The 19,938-nt window shown below is 48.0% G+C and overlaps 1 protein-coding gene and 1 long non-coding RNA gene across 45 annotated transcripts in view; one reads left to right on the top strand and one right to left on the bottom strand.

Moving 5' to 3' along the window:
• Positions 1-1,379: 1,379 nt before the first annotated feature.
• NR2F2 (nuclear receptor subfamily 2 group F member 2) lies at positions 1,380-11,877 on the bottom strand. 2 transcript variants are annotated; one of them, XM_085588918.1, is made up of 3 exons: positions 10,143-11,877; positions 7,792-8,340; positions 1,380-4,566 (listed from the first exon to the last, which is right to left on the bottom strand). In XM_085588918.1, the coding sequence occupies exons 1-3, from the start codon at positions 10,570-10,572 to the stop codon at positions 4,292-4,294; spliced, it is 1,254 nt and encodes a 417-aa protein (XP_085445044.1). In that variant the 5' UTR covers positions 10,573-11,877; the 3' UTR covers positions 1,380-4,291. The 2 variants fall into 2 exon arrangements, with proteins under 2 accessions (XP_085445044.1, XP_021408309.1); XM_021552634.4 differs by having other exon boundaries at positions 7,792-8,319; positions 10,143-11,865.
• A 1,061-nt stretch (positions 11,878-12,938) lies between these two features.
• Positions 12,939-19,938, top strand: part of LOC110482985 (uncharacterized) — a 34,586-nt gene continuing 27,586 nt past the window's right edge. For 8 of the 43 annotated variants that reach the window (XR_014957663.1, XR_014957659.1, XR_014957661.1 and 5 more), the window contains exon 1: positions 12,958-18,736. This is a non-coding gene — a long non-coding RNA (uncharacterized LOC110482985). The other 35 variants (XR_014957653.1, XR_014957651.1, XR_014957650.1 and 32 more) reach the window with 12 other exon arrangements.

The following is a 19,938-nucleotide window of genomic DNA, read 5'->3' as shown; positions in this document are numbered from 1 at the left end:
GTTCTTTCTCCCCTTTATCTTTTATGGAATTTTTTCTTTTTCTCCCATTTTTTTTGGCCCATCCCGAGGATGCCGCGCTGCCCGCGGGCGCGGACCCCGCGATCCCGGCCGGGGTCGGTGTGACCCCGCCGCAGCGCGCCGCGCTCGCACGGGGGAGATGCTTCCACAGGTCACTGACACGCGGATGGGAGCCGGGCTCGGGGCAAGCGCGGCCCGGCCCGGCCCGGCCCGCGGGCGCTGCGCGGGGCGCGGAGCGGAGCCGCGGAACCCCCCGGCTGCGCGGGGCCGCCATGTTGGCCGAGCTCACGGACCCGCCGCCGCGCACTTTCCCACGCGTCGCCCCCGCGGCCGCGCAACCCCCCGCTCCTCCTCCAAACCTCCAAAAAAAAAAAAAAAAAAAAAAAACCACCTCCAAAATAATAAATAAAATGAAACCTCCCACCGGGCCTGCCCGGCCGCCGGCGGCGCGGCTCCGCGGCAGAGCCCCGCGCACGCGGAGCTCCGCGCGGTCGCAGGCGCGGACACGCGCGGACGCGCGGACACGCGCGGGCTGGCACCGCCCGCCCGCCGCCTCCCCCGGCCCCGCTTTTGTCTGAACTTGGGGAGCCGCCTCCTCCCGCGCCCCCTCCGCGCCCCGCGGGGCCGGGGGAGGTTTGGGAGAGCGGCGGCGGGAGGGCAGAGCGGAGGAGGAGGAGGAGGAAGGGGAAGGGGGGTGAAGAAGAACCTTTCCCGAGCTCCGGGTTGCGCCGCGGGCGGCTCCGCAGCTCTCGCTGTCGTTCCGGGTCGCCTTTGGCTCTTTCCCCGCCAGTCCCGGTGGCAGGGGTGGGGGGGAAGGAATAGAGCGAGCTGAGAGCAGATTAAAGCAGAAAATATAATAAAAGGGAGGGTTGGGAAGTGGGGGAACCGCAAGGAAAAGAAAATAAATTAGACACTTAGAGGGAAAGAGTCGCCATGTTTAACAGCTTTTTTTTTTTTTTCCTTTTCTTAAAAAAAAAAAAAAAAAAAGGATCTCCTCAATTCAACATAGAACAAGCTTCTCCATCCCAACCCTCCTCTTTTGTCCAATTCAATCTTTGGATAGATCTTTTGTTCTAACTCAGCATGAAAAGAAAAACTTTCTTTAAACGCTATAAACTTAAAACTAACTGAAGTCCCTAAACAAATCCTCCTCTGAGCATTCCAAACATATATACACGGGGCTTGTGTGTGCGTGTGTGTGTGTGTGTGTGTGTGTGTGTGTGTGTGTGTGTGTGTGTGTTTTTATTTAACCCTGGTGCATTTTCTGTTTAATATTATTCTCTGTGAACCAAAGCTCGCTGCAAGAAACTTATAAATACAGAGATAGCTTACAGGCTTTAAAACATAAAAAGCAGAGAATGTTTTGGATTTGAAAATCATAAATTATAATTTAATGCCAATAACAATTTACAACAAATGGTTGTTTACAATAAACTAACACAAAACAAACAAGTCAAGATCCTGTGTTCTTAGTAAGCATAAAAACTTCACACACACACACTCACATGGATAGCACTTGCAATAGAAAAAGCTAAATCTAGAGGTCAGCAATTCCCCTGCAATAATAGTATATTTATATATTTATATATATTTATATATTTATAGAAAAGGAGCCATGATTCAGATGTAAAACTCTGCTCAAATTCACAGTCATACGCCCCTCAGCCCCCAGTACAGATGTGTCTAACTGGAACACACTAAAGATCAGGGTTTAATCGACTTTACAGAATGATCTCTCTCCCTCCCTCTCTCTCTTTTTGTGAAACCACAACATGGTGTAGTTACGTGTGGTAAAAAGGGAGAGGGGGAAGCCTCAGACAAGAACAAAATTGCAAGCTTTCACATACAAAGCATCTGCTATAGACCAAGGGGAGGGCGGGCGGGGGGAGAGAGAAAGAAAAGAGAAAAAAAAAAAAATGACAACGCACACACACAAAATAAAATATCAACCCCTTGCAAAAACCACATCATCTTGCCTTCCTGCAGGTTTGGGTTGGGTTATTTTGTGGTTTTTTTGGGTTTTTTTTGCCTCAGTTCCCCAGTGGTGTGTCCGGTCCTGTGGCACCCGCCCAGGCAGGTCCGGGCCGGTGCCAGGCTGCTGGAGGGCCCTGTGCCACCACAGGGGACACCCATGGGCGCCCACGCGTGTCTGGGTGCCAGCAAACACACAGACATGGAGCCCATATGTAAGAGAGAGACATGACCTGTGGGCATGCTTTCACAGTCTAAGGTAAAAAAAAAAAAAAAAAAAAAAAGAAGAAAAAAAAAGAAAAAAAATAAATCCACTTGAGAGTATATATACATTAAAAACCGACTCCTCAGTGCTAGAAGCTAAAGCCACTCCATTTGAAGACCTCTCAATGACAACGATAGATGGCAACTACGGAGTGTTATAAAAAATCACACATACTTAAAGAAAACTCATTGCAAACAACTGACCTATATTTACAATACTGCTATTACCTTGCTCGAATGATCTTGTGCGCGTATGTCAGACATTTACAAAAGATTTTTCGCCCCATTCTGATCATAAAATAGATACTGATCTCCAGATTTCTAATACTTTTTCACAACAATACCTTTCCTACGCAGGCACTTAAGTGTGACAAAAATAAGGGCCTTTTTTTTTTTTTTTTTTTTTCCCAGAAAATCCATTTTTAATTAACAGGAGGATTAGATGAATGGGGGTTGATGGTTTACCATTTCAGCATAGTACTTCCTAAAACCAGAGATAAACCACGAACTTAAGTCCTCCACCCCCATCCCGGAATTAAACAGGTAAATACACTACAATACATCTGCTAGAAACTTACTGTGACAAGTAAACAAATCAATCGCCTATGGACTTAAATGACTGCAAACTATAGAGAAGTAATGTGGTTTCTGAAAGACATTTATGACAGCCAAACAAGTTTCAGATATCAAATAATATTTTAATTTCTGAATACTTTCAATTTTCCTTGGAATATAACACACAAAGACTCGACCAAACAGTTCAGTTATTATAACTTTTACAGTATACAGAAATGTTGCACTTAAAAAAAAAAACCTTCAGTTTTTTTAAACACAAAACTGTAAACTCTAAGATACTGAATCAATCACGTTATCTATAAGTGCCAACAGTGTTATTTTGTCATGCTGATTTCAATGGTATTTTTTAAAAAGGGAAAATATCAACAATTATTATAATACAAAGGGCTTGCAAATATACAAACAGATAGAGGAGTTTAATAACAATTCATGATGAACTATGTGGAACCCAATTCAAATTACAAAAGTTCACTTTGCTTGTTTGCTTGTTTGTTTTTTTTTTAATCAAAACCGTAGTGTGTCTTGGACACAAAATCCTTCTACCTATAATAAATCCCCACAGTTCATTTTCTGTCGGAAATATCAAAAAAACCTAGATTTGGGGGGAGTTATATGACACGTGTGGTTCATTCGGGTCTATATAATTATAGCTCTCTCAGCTTCAAGCTAGATTTTGGGTCACCACCTTAAGTGCGCTTCCATCATTGTGTTGTTGAGGGTTTTTTTTTTCTCTTTTCCTTTTCTTCCTATGATACTTTCGTGGACTCAGTTTTAATTCTTTCAGAACATATATTTTAAGGATACACAGTTTATTTTTTTTTTAAAGAAGCCAAGGTTATATCAAAAATTATTATAGAACCACAGAATAAACTGGTTTGAAACCAGAAAAATACAAAAAAGAACAGCTATAGGTACATAGACACATAGGACAATTAATAATTTGGAAAAAAAAGACTCACTTTCTTCCGTTCTGCTAATTTTCTCCAAATTTCCTTTAAATGCACTTTAAGCGAGATTTTTTAAAAAGTTTACCCCAAAAAAAAAGAAAAAAAAGAAGAAAAAAGAAAAAAAGAAAAAGCCCACCATCGTTTCTTTTCTTCTTCTTTCTTTTTTTCTTTCCCTCTTTTTTATTTTTTACAAAAAAAAATGATAAGTAGCAAGTTTTTTTTCTGAACAACACGGGAGTTTTTAATGCATTCTGTAAAAGTTCATTTGACAGTCTCTTTTTTAATTCACAGTCCATTAATTTTTTCCTGTCTTCTCTTAGCAAACTTGTAACATCCTTTTACATCCTTTCTTAGCAGAAGGAAATTTAAGAAACAACCAGAACCCAAATGTCATTTGCTTTCCTTTCACTCTCATCTCCCTTCTCAATTTTGAAATTTTCTTTTTTTTAAATTTTTGTCTTGACGTATTTTGTTTTCTCTCCCTTTTTTATTTTTTTCTCTCTCTCTTGAATGTTTTATTGAATGGACATGTAAGGCCAGTTAAAACTGCTGCCAGACAGTAACATATCCCTGATTAGGGTTTCTATGGGGGTTTTACCTACCAAACGGACGAAAAACAATTGCTCTATGACAGAAGAGGAGACAGTGCGAAGGGAGGGGAGACGTAGTAATAGCTTCCCGAATCGTGTTGGCTGGTTGGGATACTGGCTCCTAACATACTCTTCCAAAGCACACTGTGACTTCTCCTGTAAACTTTCAACATGGGCTACATCAGAGAGACCACAGGCATCTAGAAGAAAGTGTATTAAAAAAAAAAAAAAAAAAAAGAAAGAAAATGAAAAAAAAAAAAAAGAAAGCAATAATCAGATTAAAAAGGTTTTGGTGGTTTGTGGTTTTTTTTATTTTTTTAATTTGATGATTTTTTTTAATGTCTAGGTTTAAGAGTCGATCGTGCGCCATCACCTTGCACCCCAGAGTTGACGTGGGTTTTACCAAAAGGGACAATCTCTCTGTGCATGTGTGTGTCTGTGTTTCTGTATTTCTCTCTCTCCTAGAGGGTCTCCTTTAGGACTGAGCACAGCTCCCAGAGTGGAGATTCCTAATGGCACGACAGACCTGAGGGGTGGCAGGGAGGTGCTGGCCAAGCCTAATTTCACATCTCTGTATTTTTTGGGGAAAAGGCTGGGGGGGTGGGGAAGGCTTGAGTCAAAAAGGGGGAAAGGGAGCCACTATTTCTCCACACCCCCCTTCTCGGAAAGTAACTGGGGGGAGCCTAACCCTGCGGAGAGAAGGACTACGAGTCATAGTGATAGAAATGATAATAATAATAAAAAACTGGCCCAGCCAAAGATAATGGCGCCCCGGATCCAGCAACAGATTCTCCCCCAAAGAAGACAACGCGTTTTTCTTCAGTCTTTGAAACTGATTTAAGTGGCCCTTTAAAACTGATCTTGTCAGTTTAGCCTATTCAGAGGCAGCCATGCAAACTGTGATCTCTCTGTTCATTTGAGCTGTTTCTTTTCCCCCCTCTTTTCTTTTCTCTTTCTTTCTTCCCCCCCCTCCACTCCCCCCTCTTTTTTTTTTTTTTTTTTTTTCCCCTCTTCTTCTTCTTTTTAAACCTAAAGGCCCTTACAAGAAGAAAACTCCCTGATAGGGTCTGGACATTTTTTTCTTTTTTTTTTTTCTTTTTTTTTTTTTCCCTGATACGCTAAAATACAATAAGTTCCCTTTAAATCAGAGACGTCTGTGCTGAAAGAGCACAGGTTGTGACCTGACCTCCCTGTGGCTTTCCTAGGCACAGGGCTAACACATGCATATTCTGCGAGTCATTAGAACCCAGATTTTTCCCCCCTCCCTCTTAAAAGAGGCTGCAGCAAACATTATATGCATCTATGTGCGTCTGCTTTACATCAGGGAGGGTTATTGGGGTGCTGCAGAAGCTGCAAGCATCACCCTATATTTTTTTGCATGAGGCTGTCTTGCCCAGAATCAGATAACAAGAAACGTTTATCTAGTTGGGAGGCAATTTACACGCCAGGCCTCCCATTTTGAAAATAGTCATAAATTAAACAGTTACGACAGGATCGGACGATTGTTTTCTCAGAAGGCTAAAAAAAAAAAAAGAAAAAGAAAAAAAAAGGAAAAGAAAAAAAAAAGAAAAAAAAAGTGATTTGGGAGAAAAAGCAGGATTGGAAATAAACTCCTTGGTGTGGGTGTGAGCTGGGCAGGGGCTGGGGAGGGATGTGAGCGTGTGTGGGATCCTCGCTGAGCGGCTGAGCGAGGGAGAGGAAAATGCATCCTAGAAAAACGATAGAAAAATAAAATAAGCACCCCATGGACACCCCTTCCCACTCGGGATCCCTGTCTCCCTGTGGCTAGATGCGCCCTGCTCATTGATCACCTCAGGATTTAGCACCAGTAACTGGGGGGGGGGACGGGGGGGGATAAAAAAAAAAAAAAGGAGAAGTTTTTTATGTGTAAAGCAATAATATATAAAAGGAAGTTTAGGTCACGACCCAGAACCTGGACAAAGTCCAGAAAATGACTTCGTTCCCCAGACCCCCTTTAACACAACAAGGAATGGATTGTGAGCCCTTCTTTTCCCACATAAACTACATTTTTTTCCTGTTTCCTGATATCAGGCTTTAAAAAACTCTGATGAGTAATTATTTTGCAGGTCCTGCTTCCATTCATATGGTTATCGCGTGGCCACTTTCCCAAGTGTCCGAAGGAGTTACAGGCGAAATATATGTATTTTTAAATTTAATCCCCAAACTTCGAGGGCTCCAGCACACTGGGTTGCCGGTGCAGCCTCAAAGTTAGTGATCTGAGATAACGTATTGCACAAATTAGCGAGCAGATGATTTTTTTTTTCCCCTCAGAAGAAAAAAAAAAATTTAGCCTCCAGAGTTAATATCAGGATTATTACTCACCCAGGTTAAACTCTAGTGCAAGCTAATTAGATTTCACAACGCACTCAATTATTGCTTTATAACTCATGCACTATTTCTAGGCAGCAAAAGTTGACACATATTTCCCCCCCCCTCCTCCCCTCTTTGATTATCTAAGAAACACCTCGAGGTCTTTTCCTCGGGAGAGTCATGGTTGTGCCACCCCGGAATTACACCGCGGAGCGGCAGCTTCAGCCTCCTCTTACTTTTCCATACTATCCCTGTCTACTTATGGTAATGATCTTTTCGCACCCGCTACTCGCTTTGGACTATGCAGTTCCTGCTGGGTACAAATGCAAACTTTTCCCCTTAGCTTAAATGACACAGAACTGCTCACTGCCACATTCTGTTTATATCAGAGACAGCTCTTTGCAAAGTTGATTTATTTTATTTTATGAGATGGCAGGGAACATATTTTAAACTCAGATTTGCGCATTTAACTTTTTTTTTTTTAATTCAATTTTTAATCCTGCAGGGCTTTTTTCCCTTCCTGGCTGCCCATAAAATGATCCTCTTTTTTAAGTGGTTTCACTGATAGGACGACTTGTATTTAACAACATCAAACAGATTTTGCTGCTGTTCGGATGCGTGTCATTAAATGCAACAACCCAGAGCTATACTGTTAAATAAAATATTATTTTCAATGGGAAGAGCGCAGTCTCTCGTGGCGAATGGGTGCCTCTTCCCGGGCCCCTTCTTTCCCAGTCCCCAGCATTATTCAGCAAGGGTTGGGGTGTATTTTGGCTGTCTGGTTTTTTCTTTTAAAAAAAAAAAAAAAGGTGTGTGTGTATTTTATTTTGATTTTATTTTTTTTCTGATTTGCACTCCCTAGAAGATGGGATGCTCGGATCCGAGGCCCTGAAGGGGAGAGCACAGGGCACCGCTTCCTAAAAGGAAAAGAGACCGCGCTGGTTCTCGGGGAGCAGGGAGCAGGGGATGGGGTGCAGGCAATAACACTTTGCAAGAGCAAACACTTCTCAAGGGGGGCCCGGGGAAGAAGAAAAAAACAAAACAAAACAAAAACAAAAACAAAACAAAAAAAGGAGCAAAGAAATGCCGCCTACCTGAGGTGAAGAGGACTATGGCCTTTAAACAGCTATATTCTGCAGAGTCGACATGCAATGCTTTCAGTTTTTCTACTTGCTCTTGGAAGATTCGTATGTGGTCCATAAAGGCGACCACTCGGTCAGCAGACATTGGCGAAGCGTGGAGGCCAGCAGCTGCCAGGAGCGGAGCTACGTGGAGGGGCATGGAGCACTGGGCAGCGTTGAGGACAAACAACTCGCTCCAGGTCAGCCTCAGCAGGGCCACCTGGTCTGTGATCTGGAGGTCTGGGAAGAAGGGGATATTCCTGGCCCACTCCACCGCGCTGAAGAGCATCCTAGCTGCCAGTTCACAAATGTTCTCGATGCCCATGATGTTGTTGGGTTGCATGCACTGACTGCCAAAGCGGGAGGTGGGGTAGGGCTCTGCTCTCAGAAGAAGGGAGATATATCCGGATAGGTAGGAATGGCAGTTGAGAGGGTCCCCATTTGTCAAGGCGAACTGACCATGAGTTGGCTGTGTGGGTGGCATTCTGCCCCTCTGGACCGCTGCAGTAAATAAAGAAGAAACTACAGCTATTAATATCTGAATTGCGACCATCGGTTCAAATACAGCCTGCTTTGTGTGCTCCTGCGTGCCTGTGTGACCCCGCGGCCGGCCAGCTTCGGGGGGAACATGCATTTTCCCAGGCAGGGTTCAGCCCCGGCCCCGCTCTAAGGCTCCGCAGTTCTCGGGTCAAGTCAAGCAACAACAAAAGCTGAGGGACGCTGTGGGCTCGGCCAGGGCTGCTGTGGGAGCCCAGCTCTTCACTTCCCAAAACACACCACAGTCCGGTTATCCCCCCTCCCCTCCACCGCCACCCCCTCCTTCAAGAGATGCAGGATACGTCTTTGTGTGTTTTTTCTCCGTTACACCTAAACCAGCTCATTGATTTGAGGCTGGGGGAGCGGGATGGGGAGGGAGGAGGGGAGAAGGAAGAAACACTTCAGTTCGAAATCCCCGGCTCTGGTCCCACACGCGTTTCTCGCCCACTGAATACATCGTTGCTGCTGGTATAATACATCCCCCCCTCTCGTAAAAAATACCAAAGGAGGCAAAATCACCCCACAACATCCCCGGCAGGTCCCCTGGTGAGGCTGAGAGCATTATCCAAAGGCACCTTCCCCCGCTGCCCATGGAAAGTGGGCCTTTCATTTTGTTAATAAATTTACACGGTGACAGCGAGAGAAAAAGGAGAGAGAAAAAGGGCTCAAAGGCAAAGAGACGACAAGAAGGGAGAACGCCTAAAAATGTGCTTGATTTATATTTGTTACTGCCTGTATTCCAAGGTTAGTTACTCTTGCAGAAACACAAAGAGAGGAGCCCGGCGAGTCCCAAGCCCCCTCACCCTTAACCTACATAGCAGCGTCCAGACACAGAGCACGCACTGGAAAACTGCAGGCTCACATTTCCCGTCTAATTTTATATCACAAAGACTCCACTTGCAGAGATCCGAGCACCCCACACTTACTTCTGGACTGCTCCTTACACCCCCCACCCCATCCCTTCTACCCCCTCCTGCCTCTCCCGGAGGAACAAGAAAATAAGAGGAAGAAGAGAAAAGTGAGGTAATAACAGCCAGGAAAGGCAGGCACACGGCAGTGTGTATATACACACACATACACACGCGTGGAGATGTGTGTGTGTATGTATTTATATTTTTAAAGGAGGAAAAATCCGGCTGGGAATCCACAGTGGAGTGCTGTAGAGCCTCGGTAGGGTGAGTCCCATTGTAATAGTAATTTGAACCGCCTGTGTAAAATTGCAATCTAAGGCAGGGTGCTGGAGGATATATATATGTGTGCATGTGTGTGTGTATGTGTGTGTGCATCTCGGGAGGCTCCGTGTGTGTGTGTGTGTACACACACGCACAGACACACACACACACACAGGGCTGCTCGGGGGACGGGGGCTAAGGCTGAGCATGCAGGAGGAAACACGAAGGAAAAGTAACCACACGTCAGAATCATCATCTCGCTCCTAAGCAGCGTGAAACTAAAAATCCACTTTCAATAAACCTCCATCAGCAAAATCAAAACAAACACAAATCAATTACGAGTGCAGGAGAAAGCATGCGAGAGCCCCTGCCTCCCTGCCCACCCTCCCCAACACCGCTTTCTTTCATTACGAGAAAGTTTCTGGCTGGTTTATTCGAGGGGGGTGGGTAAGGGAGAGGAAAGGTTCTGGTTGGGTTTGGGGTTTGGAGAGGAAGGTTAAAAATACTAAGAGTAATTATATATATTATTAAAAAATAATAAAAAAAGGAAAACCAAACAAACCCCAAAACGCAGCGAGTGAAAAAAAAATTGCAAAACAAATGAAATCCCAATACCTTCCCGTCTCATGCCAACTTTGAGGCATTTTTTGAGGCGGCAGTACTGACACTGATTGCGGTGGTGCTGGTCAATGGGACAGTTCCTGTTGGCACGACAAGTGTAGCTGAGATTCCTCCTTACACTCCGCTTGAAGAAACTCTTGCAACCCTCGCAGGTAAACTGGCCATAATGTTTGCCACTAGACTTGTCCCCACAAACCACACATTCAATGTGCTGCTGCTGCTGCTGCTTGTCTCCTTGGTTCTGCTGGCTCGGCGGGTTGGTCTGGGCTGGCGTACTGGGAGGGCCCCCGGGCCCCGGGGTCTGTGGGGTGTGCGGGGCCCCGGCCGGGGGTCCCTGCACCGGCGGGGCTTGCGAAGGCTGCGTTCCCTGAGCTCCGGGCACATCGTCCTGGGGGTCTCGCCACGCACCGACTACCATTGCCATATCTATTGGACACCGTTGCCAAACTTCCTGTTCCCCCTTTATTTTCAAAGTTTGTTTGCTTTGCTTTTCAGATCAGCTTTGCAGCAGTCTTTTTATTTTTTGTCCTCCCCTCTCTCTCTCTCTCTTTCCCTCTCTCTCTTTTGTTGTTTTGCCTTTTTTTTTTTTTTTTTTTTTTTTTTCAGGAGGGTCGGGGTGGGGGGGATCTCCCGGTACCGGCGAAGGTGCAGAAGCACGGGGCGATGGAGGTGTGTGTGCGGGGGGGCGAGGTGCGAGTCGATTGTCTGGGCTCCAGGAGAGCAAAGTAAAGGGGTGGTGGGGGTGGGGGAGAGAGGGGGAGAGAGAGAGAGAGAGAGAGGAGAAAAAAAAAAAATCTCTTCAAAGATCTCCCTCTCTCTCTCTTAGAGCTGATCTGCAGCAGAGTAGTTGAAGGAGGAGAGGCGGGTGTCTGGGGGCCAGGTCCAGGGAAGCTCGCAGTCAGCCATTCAGGAAAGCCATCAAAATAAGAATGAATAAAAGGTTAAAGATTACACACACAGCGGAAAAAAACACGCACAGCGGAGGAGACTCTTCTCGGCGCGGAGAGCGGTCGGTCTCGCCGTAGTTTTTGGAAGTCCAGCTTGCAGCAGCAACATCAACTGCGATCGCTTTGTTTTTGTGGGCTTTTTTTTTTTCCTCCTCCTCCTCTTTCCTCCTCTCTCTCTGCTCTGTCTCTCCTCCCTCCTTCGCTCGCTTTAATTCTTCCTCTCCGCCGCTCCGCCCGGCCGCTGCGCTCTTGCTCTCTCTCGCTCCCTCTTTTGGGCTCGGGGGTGTGGGGGGGCTGTTGGCTTTTTTTTTTTTCCTCCTCCTCCTCGCTCTCTTTTTTTTTTTTTTTTTGTTTTATAAAAAAATTCTTATTATCGTTACGATTACGATTATTATGAATTATTATTATGATTGTTTATTTGTTCCTGTTCCTCCTCCTCCTCCTCCTCTCCGGCGCCGCCGCTCTGCTCCGCTCTGCCCCGTTCCGCCGGTTCGCCGCTCCCGCCGCGCCGAGTCCCCGCCGCCGCTCCCGCTCCCGCCGCCGCTCGGGTGCCGCTGCCGCCGCTCCCGCCGCCGCCGCTCCCGCCGCCGCTGCCGCCGCCGCCGCCGCGCTGCCTTATGCTGCTTCTGCCGCCTCGCAAGTGGGCTCTCGCCTCCGCGCCGCCGGTGCTCACGGCGCGGGCAGGGGGAGGGGGGCCGCGGGGCGGGGGGGAGGGAAGGAGTCAACTCGCCAGCGCAGCAGCGCCCAGCCAGCCAGGATGATAAAAGAGGGGAGCGGGAGGAGGAGGAGGAGGAGGAGGAGGAGAGGAGGAGGAGGAGGAGGAGGAGGAGGGAGAGGGAGAGAGAGAGAGAGAGAGGGAGAGGGAAGGATCATAACCCAGCGCGCAGCATCGCTCCTCAGCCGGGGAGGGAGGGAGGGAGGGAGGGAGGAGGGGAAAAAAAAAAAAAATCACCACGGGGAGAGCGCGCCAGCGCTCCCCCCCCCCCCGCCCCAAAATAAAAAGAAGCAGGGGCTCCCCCCCGCTCCCCTCCCCTGGCGGCGGCGGGGAGGGGCGGCGCGGGGCGGGGCGGGCGGGCGGTGCGGGCGGCGTGTGGGCCGAGGAGCGGCGAGCGCGCTCCCCGCCGGCCGCTCGCCCCGCTGGCGGGAGAGTGAACTTTGACACGGCTGCTGCAACTCAGCGCGCGTCGCCATGGCGACCGCGCGCCTTATAAGGCAACCGGGCCGGCGCCTGACTGGCCGGGCGCGCGCGCCCCGCCCCCCGGCCCTCATTGGGCCGCGCCGCCCTTGCGCGCCCGCCATGGCCGCCGCCGCCGCCCGCGCGGTCCTAGCGCCGCCCGCCGCCCTCCCGCCCGCCGGGGCCAGGGGTGAGGGCGAGCCCGGCGCGCGGAGCGCGGCGCCGCCGCCGCCGCCTCACCTGGGGCTGCCCGCCGGGGCGCGGCCTCGGGGGGTCGGAGGGGGGGCGGCGGGTGCAAAGCGGAAAAGCAGGCGCTAAAGCGAGGTAAAACTCCACGGAATAAAAGTAAAGCCGAGCCCCGGCTCCGCTGCCGCCGCCGCCGCCGCCGCGGGGAAGGGGCGGCCGCGGGTCGCCCGAAAGCGGTCGGGGAGCGCACCGCGGGAGGGTCTCACGGCGGAGCCCCCCCGGCCGCGCTCCGGGCACCTGCGCTGGCCGCGGCCGCCCCGTGCCCCGCCGCCCGCCCGAGCCGTGCCCCGGCCGCCCGCGGAGCCGCGCCGAGCCGGGCCGGGCTGCGCCGAGCCGCGCCGGGCTGCGCCGAGCCGCGCCGGGCTGCGCCGAGCCGGGCCGGGCTGCGCCGAGCCGCGCCGGGCTGCGCCGAGCCGCGCCGAGCCGAGCGCGCCCGCGCCCCGCGCTCCGGGAGCGGCCGCTCGCACAGCCCGGCCCCGCCGCTCCGCCCGAGCGCTCCCGGCTCCCGCTCGCAGCGAGGCGAGGGGACCGCGCTCCGCTGCGGGCACCTCCGAGCCCGGCACGGCGCTCCGCAGAGCGTGACAGCCGCGCCTTCCGCACGGCGTGGCTCGCCTCGACCCCTTTAACTTTATTTGCGGGTTCGGGGGTTTGATGACCACACGTACCCCGACACTGTAACACGACCTCCGTTCTGTACCACGGGCAGGTAACAGAGCTAAGCACGGGAGCGTGTTTATTTCCCGCTGAATGGAGCTACCGGCCAGCGGAGCGGGGACTCGAGTCCGTCTCCCGGTGAAAATGGCCAAAAGACACTCGTACAAGCGAAGGGACGGAGAGATAAAATAGGAAACGTTAACATAAGCAGATAAATGCCCGGCCGGACCTTTCCTCCTCTGCGAACACACGCGACTGTGAGCGCTCACATCCCAGCCGGTCACCAGGCACGGCCGCGGGGACGCAGACCTGGGCACAACTCTGTGAGGGATTAATTGCCCCTCACCTCCTCACACACACTTTTTCATGCTGCCACATGCCCACACACTTCTGCCGCAGAAAAAATACGTGTGGCTAAAGCCGCAGGTGCGGAGATGGTTGGAAAGTTGTAAAAAGCACCTCGACTTGAGAGTGTCCTGCCTGGAAACCTGGTGTGCTCAGACCCCAGGGGCGAAGAGGTTTTTGCGACTCAATTTCAAAGACAAGGCTGCAGCGTTCCCATTGATCCTCACGGAGCAAAAAATAACCTTTACCCGGAACAGTGACCAGGAGGGACTGGGAAGACAGAAAATGGGGAAGGAATCTTTCCTGGTTAAAATGTGGGGAACTGCCTTATGATTTCCAAACAACCCAGAGCTGAGGAGGTGACCTTTCGGGGAGGGTAGCAGAAGGTGGGGGTTCAAAACGCAGAATAGCCACAGATTGTTGCTGATGTTGGATTTCCTGAGGAAAAAAATAAAAGCCAAAACCCAAACCACAACCCAACACCAACCTTTCCTGTCTCGAATCTGACAAAGTAAACAGGATTAATTCACCATATGAAAAAACATAAACGCCGTCCTAACAAATGCAGAAATCAGAAGAGAAAGCGGTTTTAACAGGACGCACAATATTAATAGTTTGAACGTATGATCGTAAAAATGAAAAACCATTGATATACGCTTAAAAGCCGCCGTATACGCTGATTGCTCAAGCATTAATGAAGAATGCCCCAGATTAACTATTTGCTCTTCGAGGGATGCAGCAATATAACTATCTATTAGCACCATTAGATGCTTTGCTATTTATTTGAAAACACCCCTGCGAGTGGGTTGAGATAGAGGAGATGAATGTAAAAATGAACTGCAGCTAATTTCGCTAAATAATCCTCGAAACCTGAGCGCTTCGCAAGGAAGGGGGAGATTCTCCACTGTCCTTCTCCGAGGCTAATGACAATAGAAATGCTCTGGTTTAAAAGTGAGACCGTGTTGGTTTTCCAAATAAACAAACGCATCCCTCCTGCCATTTTACTGCAGATGTAAATTTATTTTAATGAGAGGGAGTGGAAGGATTTATTTTGCTAAAATTGAGTTGGGGATAGAGCCGGTGTAAATCTTTAGGTTTCAAAAAGAGAGGAGGAAGGAGGGGGAAGCTGCTTTCCTGGCAGAAAGCTGCCTAACAGTCCTCTAATTCTTTCTAGATTAAATCGCAATATGAATACAGCATCGAACAAATACCGAGTTTCGCTCTGAACTCAGTGGAAAGCAGTTACGTCTAACAGAATTCAATGAATTCCTCTTCTCCCTCAATGTAGTATGTGTGTGTTTTTCTCTTCCACCACACTGAAGTTCCATGAATAGGGAAAGTGGCTCCTATTGTGTGCCTCTGAACTTCCAAGTCAATGCAATTTTTAACCACTGGCTTGTGGTACTTTGAAAATCACCAGGGGCTGTCAGAGTTGGGTCCTCTGAAAAATTTACAGTGCTAAATCAGAGCATATGCTGTGAGAGAGGGAAAAAAAAATTGCTTAAGATTGGAGCAAGTACAGTATCTGGCTGCCCCCTAGTGTAAGTCTCTTATCTGCCTAAAATTCAACTTTAAAAGAAAAGGATCTCTTAAAGGGAAACGACTTTTGGCTCACGTATGCATACGAGAATGAAACTTCTGTACATTTTAATCTGATTAATTCCTAAGGATTTAAAATTAATTGGCTTGGGCACTCCTAGACCGGACTATAAGATTTCTGCATCAGGGTTTCTGCGAGAGCTGTGCCGAATAGGTATTTTTAAGGGATAGTGGTAAGGGATTGGGGGGGGGGGGGGAGATCCTGTTTTGTGATTTTTTTTTTTTTAACGAGGATCCGAGCCTCGCTTGCTGTTGTCAGAGCAAAACACTTCTGCTGCCTAAAGTCAGATCCACGTCTTTTGCAATAATACTTAAAAAAAAAAAAAAAAGGATAAATTATTGCCTTAAAGCCTCAGCCGAACTGCCAACCACACCTTCGGATGGTGAGTATATTCCAGCTTCTTTCCATTGTACTTGCTTAGCCAGGGAAGGGACCGGAGGGGGAGAGGGGATCTCGGTTCTCTACCTTCACCACCGACCTTTTTTTTCTTTTTTTATTTTAAAATTTTTTTTCCCCTTCTCCCCACCAAAATAAACGCTGCCAGCTGCACACAGAGACGCGATCGCGGGGCAGTTTAATACCTATCACTTAAGTTAAGAGCCTGGTCCTGCCCTCCCACCCTCCGGAGCAGGTCGGTCCGCGCCCCGCCCGAGCAGCCCCGGCACCGGGCAGCTCCGGCCGCCGCTCCCGGGGAATGACTCCGAGCAGCTTTGCCTCGGACCTGCAAACCGGGTCCGCTCCTTGGGTTTGTTCGCTTGTTTGTTTGTTTGCTGCTTTGCTTTATTTAGCTAAAGGACGTGCTAACTGATGGTGCTGCAATTACACATACTTGGGTCTGCCCCCCTCCCCTCTTCCCCTCCTTAGAGCAACCCACGTAACCTTAGAAACGATCGTTTAAGACGCACGTTAGCTAACATTTGCTTTTTTGGATTTTTTGTTTTCCTTAAAAGAGAAACATAAGAATCACAACACATTGCCCGAAAAAAGTGTCAAAGAAGAAGAAAAAAAACTATAAGTAAACATACCAAAACCATATTTGCCTTGTTCAAGGTCCCAAATCGCTTGCATCTTCCTTTTTCTACCTCTCCTTTAGTTTGGCAGGTGAAACAAACAAATAAAAAAAAAAATCAGACCGCTGTTTGCCCCCCAGAAAGATGTGCGTTGGGTAATTAAAGAGAAGTCTCCTTCTTGGTGTTTATCTAAGCGATTGTGCAAACTGATTAAAAAAAAAAAAAAGAGAGAGAGAGGAAAAAAAAAAGTAAAGTTACAGCCTTCAGGGGGGGAAAAAAAGGAAGCAAGGTGAAGGGAGTAGATTTCCCACAACCTAAAGGGAAGTGCTTTCGATGTATTATTAGCGATCAGCCTTGGGAGAGAGAGGAAAAAAAAAACACCCTGAACACACTCTAACTTTACACAGACAAGATTTCAGGGGGGGCTTTGTACACAGCTGCTTAGGAATGTGCGCCTTGCCTTTAAGAAAAAATCCCCAAGCCCAAGGTAGGAGATGTCTTTGAGTGATCCTTGTCTCATTTCATTCCTTAGAAGGAAGAGCGTCTCGCTACACCTTGTTTGGAGCTGGAAAGGCGAGACTTAAAAAAAAAGAAAAAAAGAAAAAGGGGAAAAATATTCACAACCCACCCTTCCAATTGGGGAGAAAAAAAAAAAAAAAAAAAAGAGAGGGAAATCTCCTAAGTTAATGACTGTTGGGGGTAGGATGGATGCGACGGATTTCAGCCCCCCCTCCCCCCCTTTCCCATCTCCCCTCTCCCCGGCAGGAAAAAAAAAAAAACGAAAAGGAAAAAAAAAGCCAACCGCAAACAACTACAGGCTGGACTATCAACACATGCACCGAAGGGGAAAAAATATATAGTGTCCTGTGTAGGGTCGGCAGGGAACGCAAGCACACGCTAAAGCAAGTTGGGAAAGAATCCGAGCTAATCAGCAATCTCTTTCTCTCTCTCTCCTCTCCCTCTCCCCCTCTCTCTCTCTCTCTCTCTCACTGCCCCTGAGATCCCAGCTCGAAAGAGGTACTCCACATTTTTTCATTACCAAAAATCCGTTGCAATAATCATTTGTTGCTAATTGAAACCCTTGGAGACATTTTTCCCCACCCCCTTCACAAACATGGCAACTTTTAGTCATGGGAAGCACGTTTAGTTTTTATTTTATTAAAAAAAAAAAATACGGTTAAGGAAAAGGCTGAATCTTTCACCCACGAGAAATATCAGCGAGGCAGCCCCCTTCCCCGGGATGGGAGGGGGGAGTGGGGGGGACGGGACCCCGGTACAGTGAGGGCTTGGGAAAATTCGGAATACATTATACCGCCTTTGGCAGGAGAATACTCTCCAACTAATGGATTCCTGCTCCTTTTTGTGTGTGTGTGTGTATCAGTGTGGGGGGTTTCTGGAAAGAGGGGTGGTGGTCGTGGTGGTGGGGAGCCGAGCTTTTATTTTAAGAAACTGTTAGGGTAGGGAGTGTGTCATACTTGACAAATGGAACAAACGCTCTTCCATTTCTTGCTTGTCCTTGCCTTAAAACAGGAATTAAGTTAACCACAGTGCTGCATGTTAATTGCATGTTTACTGGGCTAATGAAAATTACAAAAGGGTTTTGCCACCTCGATCGGTGATGAAAAAGTATGAAGGCGATTGTCATTGCAGCCTTCGGGGAGGGCCCGGGGGTGGGGGGAAGGACCGGCCACGAACAATATTGATCAGAAGAAGGATAAATCTTTTAACTGCTTGTTAATACCATAAATATGGTCTACACAAGTTTCCACTCTTGTTAAGTCTAATCAGTACATGGAAGATGGAGACATAGCCCACTTGAATGAATTTTTATTATTGCCAGAGGGGTGCTTGCATCTGTGGGCTCCCTCCCCTCCTCAATTTGAGCAGCCCCCTGCCCCCCTTCCAAAATCCCCCCTTGCAGAGGAGGATCGTGAAGGTGTGCAGAAAACACAGGAGACAAATCCAAGCTTTCTGTCCTTTCTTCATTTTCCCAAATGCTCCTTTTTTTTTTTTTTTTTTTTTTTTTTTTTATAAAGATGAACGGGTCATGGCGGGGAAAGCCTAAAGGAGGGACACCCCTGCCCGACCCCCACCTCTCCCCCTCTTTTATTCTTGAGATCTCTGGATGAAAAGCTGACCCAGTAATTCAGTTTGATGATAACCATTTTCATGCTTGAAAACAATCTGCCAAATTAAACCTAAAAGGAAAGAGCAGTGGGAAAGGTAGTGAGAGCAGGGCATTTTGAAATCCCCCCCACCTCCCCGAAAGGGATTATTTGGCCAAAGGAGGAGGGAAAGGCAATTAAATAGACTAAAGATGATTTAAATCCCAACCAAAAATAATTCCAGGGAGAAGTTTGCCCCCTCCGGTGTTGCCCAGCCCTGGATTTGAAAACTTTGGCCCAACTTGTGGCAATAGCTACAACTTTGCTCCGCAGGGGTCAGAGGTGAGGGCTATTTTAACCCTAAAAGCCTGCGAGTGACCAAGGTTGCGGCTGGGCTCGCAGCACTAATAGCCATAATTACCTCCTCCCCTTCCAGGGACATTCCTCGCAGCAGCAGTGTTAGACGCCGAATTGAAGAAAATCCTGGAGTTGAACATATCTTCGGGGGTAAATAACAGCAATATGAAGGAATTTCAGAGCTCTCCCTTTCGCTTGGGGGGATTGGAGCTTTTTTCTTTTTTTTTTTCTCCCCCCCTCTTTTTTTCCTTTTTTCCTCCTCTCCCCCCCACTCTCTCTCCCCCCCTCCCTCCTTGCCAGCATTCCCAAGGCGCTGGGTCTTTGTCTTAGAAGGAATGGAGTGTCTGAATGGTGTGAAAGGGACAGAGAGGGTTGCTTCAAATCGATTTTACTTGTCCTCTCTGTCTTTTCGGATCAACGCCCTTCAATGGACACATAGGTGCTCTTTCAACCAAAAACTTGTGCAACATTTTCTGCCTGTATTGGTGCTAAATACAATAAATGCTGGGCAGATTTTTTTTTTCTTTCTTTCCAAAGCAGAAAGCACCCTAATTAAATTGTTTTATATGGACAGTCAAGACAGACCAATTAAGTATGCATTAGTATAAAGATATATTCGAGAGATAAGCGCTCTATAGGAGCCCTGTCTAGGCAAGGTGTGGAAAGTGTCCTCTCGAAGAGAGGCTGTGAGCAGGGTTTCATATGGATTTTTCCCCTCCATTGCCTCCTATACTCGAGTAACGGGCTGAATAAGTTAGAGAAAAGACATTAGTGAAAGTGGTTTCTAAACAAAGTTAACAGGTGGATGTAGCTGGTTTTACATTTGAATAACAGTCGCACATCTGTAAGACACAGCCCCGGATTTATGCAGCGCCTGTGCAGGCAATGTCCATTTGCAGAGATAAACGCCTTCGACCTAGAGCTGAGGTGCAAATGCACACGCACGGGAATAAAATAAATATCTGGGCACCTCTGTGGGCTGCAGGACATGCTGTGTGTGAGCACACAGGGACGATGCAGATATCACTGTGTGGCCATTGTGTGGGGCACCCAGCCTGCATCACACAGCAGGCACTGCTGTCCCGGGCATCTCAGCGGGCACAGCCCCGTCCTGGGGTAATTGCAAGGGGTGGCATTGGCTTTCCCAGGAGTGAAATAGCAGATCAGGATATAAAACACACACATACACACGCGAACTTCTCTTGATGCCCATTTTATCACTCTGGGAAAGCTCTCGTTACGGTTAACCACAGGAAACGGGCTTGAAGCTCTTCTCCATTTCCATTATTATTACTATTATTTTTCTTCACTGCAGCTTTTCCATGTCGTTCAAAAACACCACCCCAAACAAA

This window comes from Lonchura striata, chromosome 10 (genome assembly GCF_050655825.1).
Source record: "Lonchura striata isolate lonStrDom1 chromosome 10, ASM5065582v1, whole genome shotgun sequence".
In the NCBI taxonomy this organism is placed as follows: Eukaryota; Metazoa; Chordata; class Aves; order Passeriformes; family Estrildidae; genus Lonchura; species Lonchura striata.
Note: the sequence above shows the minus strand (reverse complement) of the source record. Positions and strands in the feature narration are given on the sequence as shown.

Excerpts from the sequence above, each read along its gene's own strand:
- NR2F2 (XM_085588918.1), bottom strand. The coding sequence starts at position 10,572 with ATGGCAATGGTAGTCGGTGCGTGGCGAGACCCCCAGGACGATGTGCCC. Across the intron at positions 8,341-10,142 it reads AGTTGGCATGAGACGGGAAG|TTTCTTCTTTATTTACTGCA; the intron begins GTATTGGGATTT and ends TAATAGCTGTAG. Across the intron at positions 4,567-7,791 it reads CATAGTCCTCTTCACCTCAG|ATGCCTGTGGTCTCTCTGAT; the intron begins GTAGGCGGCATT and ends ACTTTCTTCTAG.